This window comes from Aureococcus anophagefferens (genome assembly GCF_000186865.1).
Source record: "Aureococcus anophagefferens unplaced genomic scaffold AURANscaffold_4, whole genome shotgun sequence".
Lineage (NCBI taxonomy): Eukaryota > Pelagophyceae > Pelagomonadales > Pelagomonadaceae > Aureococcus > Aureococcus anophagefferens.
The window spans coordinates 1,386,769-1,397,426 of record NW_008705564.1 but is presented as its reverse complement, the minus strand read 5'-3'; the positions used below and the strand labels follow the sequence as shown (position 1 = coordinate 1,397,426).

General features: G+C 69.9%; 2 protein-coding genes across 2 annotated transcripts in view; one reads left to right on the top strand and one right to left on the bottom strand.

The window, feature by feature from the left end:
• Positions 1-3,825: 3,825 nt before the first annotated feature.
• On the bottom strand, positions 3,826-6,930 carry AURANDRAFT_283 (hypothetical protein; the record flags this gene model as incomplete). The annotated part of the gene is made up of 3 exons (XM_009035871.1): positions 3,826-5,520; positions 5,605-5,856; positions 6,031-6,930. Coding segments are annotated over 3 exons (2,847 nt in total), but the record flags the coding sequence as incomplete, so codon positions are not given.
• Positions 6,931-8,505: 1,575 nt separating this feature from the next.
• Positions 8,506-10,658, top strand: part of AURANDRAFT_62156 (hypothetical protein) — a gene marked incomplete at both ends in the record, with an annotated part of 3,373 nt that continues 1,220 nt past the window's right edge. Inside the window, one exon of the mRNA XM_009036366.1 lies at positions 8,506-10,635. Within this exon, the coding sequence (XP_009034614.1) occupies positions 8,506-10,635 (2,130 nt within the window). The remainder of the gene's footprint in view (positions 10,636-10,658) is intronic.

Below are 10,658 nucleotides of genomic sequence, written 5' to 3'. Positions count from 1 at the left end.
CCAGGGCCTGGCGTCGATCTTCGTGCTCCTGGGGCCGACGGTCGCGGAGGCGTGGGTGCGGCCGAACCTGTCCGACGAGGCGAACACGTGCGAGATCGGCGGCAACTGCCTGACGATTCTCGTGCTCGTCATGGGCATCGTCTTCACGAACGGCGGCGACACGCCGACGGCGCCCTTCGAGGTCTGCTTCTTCATCGCCCAGATCCTCTACCTGTGCTACGCGCTGCGCGCGACGTTCCAGGACTTCGACGAGGTGCACAAGACGTCGCACGCGCGCGACTTCTTCGACCGGCTCAGCGTCGAGAAGACGGGCAAGCCCATGCCCGACCTGGAGATCTTCGACACCTTCGACGGCGCGACGCTCCTGCGCCTCGTCCACGACGAGACCTTCGACACGGACAACGCGCTGCCGCTGGTCCTCGAGCTCGAGCGCGTGCTCGCGGACTACGTGAGCGACTCGTCGCTCGTGAGCAACTTCAACAAGAGCCACACGGCGACGTTCTACCGGCGCCTGATCCGGTTCATGCCGGGGCTGCCGGACATCGTGGTGGAGGCGCCCGCGGAGGAGCGGCGGCAGCTGGCGAACGTGCTGAGCCTGCTCGAGCGCGAGGACCGCGAGCGGTCCAAGGTCGGCTGCAAGCCCGCGGTTGTCCGCGCGCGAATCAAATCTTCAACTCGACTTCGATGTGACCGAGCGAGAGCATTTCAAAGTGTGGTCGGGACGTCCCGAACCGGCGGTCGATTCGCGCGCAGGCGGTCGTGCACTGCGTCCGCGACATCGACCAGTCCTCCGTGCTCTACTTCGCGTTGCACGCGCGCGCGAACGACGTCGAGCAGTTCGGGGATTTCTTGCTGCGGCTCATCAATTCGACGCAGAAGCTCCGGCGGTCGCGGCGGAACCTGCTCAAGCACCGCGCGACGATCGCGATCCAGCGCGCCTGGCGCCGGCGCAAGCTCGGCGCCGCGGGCGCGATCCTGGCGCACCTCGAGGCGACGTCGGGGAAGCACGTCACCCGCCGGACCTTCCGCGCGCGGAATTCGGTCACGGGCGGATCCGCGGACTACTCCGAGGGCGACGACGCGCTCGCGCGCATGCGCGCGGGCTTCGCCACGGCGTCCTCCTCGGCGCGGAAGCTGGAGGCCGGCGGCGCGGCCCTTGGCCGGCGGCTCCTCGGCCGCGGCCGGTCGCACTCGGACGAGGAGGACCCGACCGACGAGGCCGCGCCGCTCGCGCGCGACCCGCCGCCGCCGCCGCGGCGCGCGTCCGGGCCGGGGCCCGTCGACGAGCCCCCGCCGGAGCGGGACCAGCGGAGCCGCATCTTCGGCGTCATGGTCGGCGACTCGTGGGTCAACGACGTCGTCTGCTACTCGAACGGCGCGGACCGCGACGACCACGTCGTCGTCTGCTACAGCAACGAGGGCGAACAGGACGAGCGCGCCGTCGCGAAGGCCCGGCAGCAGGCGTCCCGCCTCCCCGTCGAGGTGCCCTAGGGCGCTAACGCGCGTTTTAATCGCCCGGGGCGGCGCGGCGCGCGCGGCGACGCGCGGCGGCGTCACGGCGCCGGGAGGTCCGTCCGGAGGCTCTCCGCCGCGATGCGCCCGACGGCGATGGCGAAGGCGATCCACGCCGCGCAGAGCGGGATGCCGACGACCGCGAGGAACGTCTTCACGGTCATGAGCTTCGGCTCGCGGACCGGCGCGGGGACCGCGCGGCGCCGGTCGGCGCTGTGGCGCGCCTGCTCGCGGGCCATGCGCTCGACCTCGGCGAGGCCTCGCGCGCGCTCCACCATGCCGCCCTTGTAGCCGCCGGGGGGCGAGGCGATGGAGCGAGGAGACGGCATGGTTTGAAGCGGCGGAGACGACATGTTTTGTTCAAAGCGGTGGACGATCGCTTCGAGGGGCGGGGCGTCCCAGGGCGGGTTGATGGTGCGCGTAAGACTTCTCCGGAGCGGGGCGGTTGTTTGATGTGGCGCACGCGGGGCGCGGAGCTCGGGGGGTCCTGTAGACCAAGAGCAAAACTGAGGTAATCGGCGAGCAGTGGCAGATCAGTGGCGAGCTGCGATAGGCGGTCTAATGGACGACGCGCGCATGGAGCGGATGTCGAACGCCGTCGGGCGAAGCCTCGCCGGTATGTCCACGAGCCGGAATGTCCACGAGCCGGAGCCCAAGCCCCCCGGCGCCTTGTTCGATGAAACGGGGCGGGTGGTCGACGAGGCAAGCATCGAGTGGCAGCTGCAATTCTTCGCCTCCTGGACGAACGAAGACTTCGCCCTGGGGCTCTTCGCGGGCATCCACACGACGCCGGGCGGATGCCAGCACGAGCTTCCGACCTGGGAGGTGCTCGACGTCGCGCGCGCGTGCAAGACCTTTTCGGGGTTCCGCGCGCTGCGGAGCTACGCGCTGATGCTCGGCGTCGTCGCGGGCGTCCTCCTCGACCGCGCCGCGGGACTCTTCCGCTGGTACGTTCGCTTCACGCTCGGCCCGATGAGGTTCCTTCAGGGATTCTTCCTCGCGTGGTGTTACGGGCTGAGCAAGTACGCGACCGCGAGATCGTACTGCACGTGGACCGCCGTCGGCGCGCTCATCACGACGCCCGCCGCGCCCCTGTCCCTGCGGCTCCTCGCGCTCGCCTACGAGTGCCGCCTCGCGGGTCCGTACTACGCGGGCACCGCCGAGGTCTCCTTCTTCTTCACGGCGAGTTTCAGTGGCGTCGTCGCCGGCGCGTACATCGCGTGGGCATCTTTTCCATGGCTGCAGATGGCGGCGTTGCGCTTCGTCCAAGCGCGCGTCACCGACGACGTATTCGAGCGACTGGTGGCGCTGCCGCTGCGGTTCGGGCGAGTGCTGCTGCCCCTGATGTTGCTCCTCACGTTCGTTCCCGGAAACGCGGCGCTCGTGTGCACCGCGGGCGTCGTGCTGCCTTCGTACGTCGTCGCGAAGGTGCATCCATGGCTCGGCTTCCTGGCCCACGTGCTTCTCCGCGTGAACGCGCACGGCGAGGTCTCAGCGCTTTACAACAATTTTACGAGCGCGGAGTTGTTCCACCGGGCGGAATGGATCTGGCCGGCGCGCTCGTTGCTCCAGAAGATCTACGGCGCGCGGTTCTACGGCACCGTCGCCGGCGAGAATTGCTGGGAGGACAAAGACTATCGCAATGCGAGACACGCGAGCGACATCAAGTACCGCGCCGCAAACATCATCGAGCGACGCAAGGCCAAGCGCCGCGAGCGGCGGCTCGCGCTCGAGGCCGTTTTGTGCGAGATGCCGCAATTACCGACGGACGTGCACGACACGGTCCTCGAGTTCGCGGGCGCGCCGCGCGGGCGCGCCGCGCCTGACGAGCGCTCCTACCCGCTCTTCCGGCGACGGCCCAAGCGCGTGGAGCCACGCCCGGTGGAGGACCTCTTGTTGAACGAGCCGCGCATGGCCATGACGGCGGTCGCGGGCGCCGCGTTCGTGCACGGCGTCCTCCCGACGTCCCTGCGCCAGCGCATCTCGCGCCAACTAGGCCCCCACTAAGCCGGCTCTCAGAACCGACGTCCAGCAACGCGCTTAGTCCCCCCCGAACTTGGCGCGCTGCTTGGCCGAGTCCTTGCCCTGGCGCTTGTACTCGGCCTTGGCCTTGGCCTTGGACGACTTGGCCTTGGACGCGTCGATCTTCGCGAGCTTCGCCGCGCGCGCCTGCTTCGCGACGTCCCTCGTCGCGTCGCGCGTGCGCTTCTTGTCGTTGCGCAGCGCGTTGAGCTGGTGGACCAGTTTCTTCGCCGCGCGCGCCTCGGGCGCCTCCGGGTGCGCGAGGCCCGTCCGCGCGTCGCCGCGCGTCGCGAGGTAGCCCGGCCGCTTGGACGACTTCGGCGCCGTCGCGCCTTTCGGCTTCGACGCGAAGGGCAGGGCCTCGACGAGCTTCTTCGGCAGCACCTGCTTGTGGAAGGCGCGCGGCGCGCGGTCCACGGGCTTGTAGAGCGAGTCCTTGTCCACGGGGATGGCCGTCCGCGTGTCGCGGCGGAGCTCCGCGACGGTGCGCATGAGCCCGCGCGGCGGCGCGCCGGGCGCCTGCAGCAGGTCGCGCACGGGCGCGCAGAGCTTCGGCGGGTCCACGGGCACCCACAGGCGACAGACGACGATGTCGGAAAGCAGCACCTTGTCCTCGAAGCTCGCGCGGAACGCGCCCGCGCGCGCGTGCTTGCCGGCCTCGGACACGTCCTCGCGGACGGCCTTCTTGATGGCGCCGCGGACGCCCGACACGGTCTTGAGCGTCGCGCCCTCGAACTTCGCCGCCTCCAGCGCCGACGTGAACATGCCGTCGACGAAGGCCGTGTTGCGCTCGACCTTGTAGGGCGCGCCGCACAGCTTGAGCTTCTTCGACACCTTCGATGTCGCCTCCTGCTTGAGCACGACGCCGACGCAGGACACGCGGAAGGTCGTCGACGACGAAGATAGGGAGTGGAACCCAACTAAGGGCGAGTTCGGCGCGATGCCCGGCGCCCAGAACGTCGCGCCACAGTGCATGTGCTCGGGCGTGTATTTCAGGTACCGGCTCCGCGTCTGCCGCTCGTCCTCCAAACTATAGAGCGGCGCGGACTGGAAGCGGCGCCAGCCGCAGGAGAAGAGCACGGGGTCCCGCGCTTTCAGCACCTTGCCGTACCAGCGGTGGCGCCGCACGCGGCCCGTGACGAGCGACGCGGGCGCGGCCTCGTGCGGTAGGAGCCCGCCTAAAATCACGGGCCGCCGCGGCGACAGGTGGTCGACGAACTCGCAGGGCACGCGCTCGAGGCGCACGCGCACGTACTGGCCGCTCGACAGGCCCTCGAGGCCCAGGCGCGCGGCGTCGTCGCGGAACTCCCTCTCGTTCGACAGCTTCTGCTTCGCGAGCGCCGCGCGCTGCTCCGCGAGGAACGTGTTCTCCTCGTCGTCGTCGTCGCCGTCGCCCGCGGCGTCGTCGCCGGCGCCGCCGTCGCCGTCGTCGTCGCGGAGCGACATGGCCGCGGCCTTCTTCTCCGCCGCGGCCTCGCGCGCGGCCTCCTGCGGCGACAACGCCGCCTCCGCGTCGTCGTCGTCGTCGTCGGACGACGACGACGCGTCCAGCTCCTCAAAGTCGCCGTGCAGCGGCGCGTCGTCGTCCCACGCCGCGCCGTCGTCGCCGTCGACGCCGCCGGGCGCCGCGCCGGTGGCGAAGCGGAGCTTCGTCGACGCAAAGTAGCCGTCGAGGTCGCCGGCCTTGAGCGACGGCACGAGCGCCGCGAGCTTGCGGCCGTCGTCGTCGACGTCCGCGCCGTCCGCGCCGGCCCGCGGCGCGGCCCCGCCCCCGGCCGGCGCCGCGCCGCCCGCGCCCTTGCGCCGGAAGAACGCGGCGGCGTCGTCGTCGTCGTCGTCGTCGCCGTCGCTCGCGGCGCCGTCGCTCGCGTCCGAGTCGTAGACCCAGGCCGCGACGTCCTCGGCGTTCTTCGCCGCGAGCCGCCGCGACAGGTCCTCCTTCGTCCGCTCGAAGAACGACGCGCGCGCCGCGGCGTCCCCGTCGGCCTCCGAGTCCGACGACTCGTCGTCGTCGTCGTCGTCCTCCTCCTCCATATCGTCGTCGTCCTCCTCCTCGTCCTCGTCGTCGACGGCCGACGCCGCCACGCCCGCGTCGGACCCGAACAGGCGCAGCGTCGAGTCGCCGAGCTTGCCGTCGACGCCGTCGCCCAGATCCTGCAACCGGCGCACGAGCTGGGCCGCGCCGCCGGTCTGCGCGCGCCGCGCGTCGTCCGCGCCCTCGACGTCGGCGTCCTTGGAGTAGGCCACGGTCTTGAGGTCGATGAAGACGGACCCGTCCTCGTAGTCGACGTTGCCGACGTTCGCCATCGGCGCGTAGATGACCTGCGTGGGACTCACATCTTCAATGTGCGCGGATTCAACGACGTCGACGCGAGTGCTTGTGCTCTCCGTCGAGAATTCGACGAGAGCAATCGACTCGTCCAAAAATCAGCCGAATCGACTTCGCTGGAGAATTCCGAAGTTCGGTCCTTGGTCGATTTCCGCGCGGGAGATGACGGTCTCCGACGCCTTGAGGAGCTTCTTCGTCCGCCCGTCGGCCGTCGTCGCCTCCGCCTTCCCCAGCGGCAGGGGGTCGTCGAGGGGCGCGAGCTCCGACGGCAGGAAGTCGCCGAGGCCCGGCACGTGGACGCGCGTCTCGGCTTTCAGGTGCGCGCCGCGGACGTAGCCGTAGCAGTCCACGGTGCGGTCGCACTTGGGGTCCGCCAGGAGCCGCGACGGCGGCGTCGCGTCGTCGACGCGGTCGCAGAGCACGTAGCCGTGGGCGTTGCGCCACGTCAGCGGCCGGAACTTGACGCGCGACACGTAGAGCGCGAGCTGCCGCGTCTCGTTCCGCGCGTACTTGCCCGACTGCAAGATCCCGCCAATGTAGAAGATCTTCGCGCCGGCGTAGATGTCGGCCCAGAAGCGGTGCTTCAGCGCCTTCTTCACGTGCTGCAGCGCCTTGTTCGTCTTCATCTTGTCGAGGTGCGTGAGCACGCCCATGACCTTGGGGAATCCGTGCGCCTGCAGGATCGCGAGGAACTCGAAGGTCACCATCTCGAAGCCGAAGGACGCGTCGATGGTCAATAAAACGAGATCCGCGACCTTGGCCAGGTCGATCATGCCGCACAGGTCGTCGGGGCACTCGACGAGCGTCAGCCGCTTGTCCTTGCCGACGGTGATCGTGACGGGGCCGTCGACGGACGCGAGGTTGTGCCGCGTGTAGAGCTTCACGAGCGACCGGATCAGCGTCGACTTGCCCGAGCCCCGGGGGCCGCAGACGACGACGACGACGGGCGGCGCGCCCTCGGTCCGCGCGCGCTGCACCAGCGGCACGACCTCCTTCCGGTGGCCGCGGTCCGCGTTGCGCTGCACGCTCCGCTTCGCGCGGCCCAGGTTCGCGACGCCGAAGGCGCGCTTCTGCGTGTTGCCGCTCCGCTGCGCGCCGGCGCCGCCCTCGCGGAAGGCCGCGGCCTGCTTGGCGCGCGTCGCGACGAAGCCCTTGCCCTTGCTCGACTTGTGCGCCACGTGCGTCTGGGGCTCGCCGCTCATGGTGTCTCAGCTGCGGTCGTCGGCAGTGTTGGACGACAGAGGAGAGCTCAGCACGCGGCTCTCATCGCTTATTCCGCCAGCTTACGAGCTCTTCACGATCGGCTTGGACGACGATGAGCAGTGCCCCGATCAACGTACATCTAGGTGCACCCATAGGAAATTAATTAATAAAGATCAATCATCGAATTCCGGCCGGCGGAGCCAGAGTCATTAGTCGTCCATAGAGGCTGTACGTCGACCGCGCGCGCGGGCGCGGTGTCGCGGCGGTCCGCGGGCTGAAATCACGGCCAAAATTGGGTTATGGTCGTATCAAAGCAAGTTTGATGATATTCGCGCGTTAATTGCACGTTTGCGATGGCTTTTTGCGCGCGGTCGCTGGTTCGGGTCGCGAAATCGCAAGATTTAACTTCAACAAAAGTGCTGAAGTTCAACAAAAATGTTGACTTTTAAATCCAGGCTATCAGAATCTGAGTTTTGATCGGTGCACTGACGATGAGGCCTACGATGTTGCACTCTCGGGGCGCGTCGACGACGTGTGAGGACCTCGATTATCACAGCTTTACTTCTAGTCGTCGCGCTCGCTGCGCCAGAAGGCGAGGATCGACGTGAAGACGTCGTCGGGCGCGTCCAGGAAGAGCCGCTCGTGCGCGCGCACGCTCGACGACGGCGCCGCGCGGCCGCGGTCGCGGAGGGCCGGGAGTCGCTGGCGGAGGGCGAGGAGTTCTTTGCGCGGCGCTTCGAGCCATGGCAGCCAGCCGCCCGCGGCGCGGATGGCGGCGAGGAAGTCGGCCGTGGTCGTAGAGCCGCAGCGTTGCGCCCACGCCTCGGGGTCTCGGCCGTCGTGATTGCGCGCGTCGAGCGACGCGCCGCGACTCAGCAGGAGCTTGCACATCGTGGGGTGATTGTGCGCCGCTGCGAAGTGTAGCGCGGTCAAGCCACTCTGGTCGCAATCGTCGACTCGCGCGCCCGCGTCGAGCAGCAGGCCTGCTGGTTCGCAACGGTTTTCAGAAGCGGCGTTGTGCAGTGGCATCATGCCGAAATTGCCTGGCCAACCTAAGTGGACGTCGGCGCCGTGCTTCAGAAGCCAGTTTATGGCTGAGCACCAGCTATGACTCGCTGCAAGATACAGGCGCGTCGCTCCACTAACACAATTCTCGATGCGCACACCACCATGTTCGTCGCGTGTCATGAGAACAATGGCGTCAAGGTCGCCGCCCGAAGCGTGATAGCGAACAGCTTGGTCGATGAACGAGCTCTCGTGCGCGTCCATAATCGGGCTGCCGGGGGCTTGATTGAACCGTTGGTGAATTCATGAAGTCGCGAATTTGCAAGCAGCGCATGGGCTAGCCTAGCGAGGGCCCAGCCACAGCGCCTTTTCCAGCGCCCAACGGCAACCACACGCACGCAGCGCAAGGACTCCCCGACAAAGCGCACGACACGATGGCGGAGACGGAGATCTACGTGCCCGACGAGCGCCTCGTCTGGGCGCCGGCGACGCTCGAGCGCGAGACGGTCGTCGACGGGTCGACGCACATCACCGTGGCCGTGCGGCGGCCGCGGGACGACGAGCCCCTCGCGGGCTGCGCCGCCGTCGCGGCGACCATCGCCCTCGACGCCGGCGACGCGTCGAGCCTGCCGCTGCAGGACGCGCGGAAGCCCCGCGCCGTCGAGGACCTCGTCGGCCTCGACCGGCTGCACGAGGCGTCGGTGCTCGCGACGCTGCGCGAGCGCTACTTCGACCGGACGCCCTACTGCCGCACGGGCGCGGGCATCTGCGTCGCCGTGAACCCCTACGTCTGGATCCCGGAGCTCTACGGGCCCGCGGCGCGGAACCGCTACGGCGACGCGGAGTCGCGCGCGCGTTTGCCGGCCCACGTCTACGCCATCTCCGGCGCGGCGCGCGACGGCGTCGCCGCCGGGCGGGACCAGAGCGTCCTGGTGAGCGGCGAGTCCGGCGCGGGCAAGACGGAGACGGTGAAGATCATGCTCCGGCATTTGGCCGGAAGCGCGGCGGCCGTCGCGGACCGCGTGCTGTCGTCGCAGCCGCTGCTCGAGTCCTTCGGCAACGCCAAGACCGTGCGCAACGACAACTCGAGCCGCTTCGGCAAGTTCACGCGCCTCCAGTTCGCTACCGCGGCCGCGGGCGACGCGCCGCTCGTCGGCTCCTCGTGCGAGACGTACCTCCTGGAGAAGTCGCGCGTCGTCGGCCAGGCGCCGGGCGAGCGGGGCTACCACTGCGTCTACGGCGTCGCCGCGGCGGCGCGCGCCGACGTCGGCGCCTTCGCCTACGTGAAGCGCGGCGACCTCGCGACGACGTCCATCGAGGGCGTCGCCGACGCGGATCGACACCGAAAGACGACGGCCGCGCTCGCGACGCTCGGCGTGCCGGGGAGCGACGCGGCGGCCGTCGAGGACGCCGTCCTGGCGGTGCTCCGTCTGGGCGAAGTCGCCTTCGACGGCGCCGACGCCGCCGCCGTCGCGTCGTCGGCCGCCGCGAACGCGGCGGCCGCGGCGGGCGTCGGCCGCGCCGCGGGCGACGTGCTCGACGCGCTGCTCGTCCGCGTCGTGCGCACGCGCGACGAGGCCGTGCGCGTGCCCCGGAGCGCGGCCGAGGCGACGGAGGCGCGCGACGCCCTGGCCAAGGAGCTCTACGTGGCCGTCTTCGACTGGCTCGTGCGCGCGATGAACGCCGCGACGCGCGCGGCGTCGCCCGACGGGCTCCGCGTCGTCGGCCTGCTCGACATCTTCGGCTTCGAGTGCTTCGCCGTGAACCGCTTCGAGCAGCTCTGCATCAACTACTGCAACGAGAAGCTCCAGCAGAAGTTCACGCTCGATTTGTTCAAGGCCGTGCAGGAGGAGTACGACGACGAGCGCGTGCCCTGGGATCCCGTCGCGTTCCCCGACAACGAGAAGGTGCTGGCGCTGCTCGAGGGCCGCATGGGCGTCGTCGACGTGCTCAACGAGGAGTGCCTCCGGCCCCGGGGCTCCGAGGAGGCCTTCGTGACGAAGTTGGACGCGCTCCACGGCGACGGCGCCAAGTTCGCCAAGCACCGGTACGAGCCGCGCGTCTTCACGGTGGCCCACTACGCGGGGCCCGTGACCTACGCGGCCGACGGCTGGCTCGACCGCAACAAGGACGCGCTCCACGACGACCTGGCGGTCCTGGCCGCGGGGTCGTCGCGCCCCTTCGTCGCGGGCCTGTTCCGCGGCCGCGCGGCGGCGGCCGCCGCGGCCGCGCGGCGGCCGCGCGCGAAGACGGTCCTGGCCAAGTTCAAGGGCAACCTGGCGTCGCTGCTCGACGAGGTCGAGCGGACGGAGGTGCGCTACGTGCGCTGCGTGAAGCCCAACGGCGCCAAGGCGCCGCGGCGCTGGGACGCGGCGCTCGTCGCCTGCCAGCTCCGGTGCGCGGGCGTCGTCGAGGCCGTCACGGTGACGCGCGCGGGCTACCCGAACCGCAGCGCCCACGGCGACTTTTACGCGCGCTACCGGGCCCTGGCGCCCGGCGCGCGCGGCGCGGCGGCCCTCGCGGCGGCCGTCGCGGGGGGCCGCCACGCGTTCGGGCGGACGCGCGTCTACCTCCGGGCGGGCTGCCT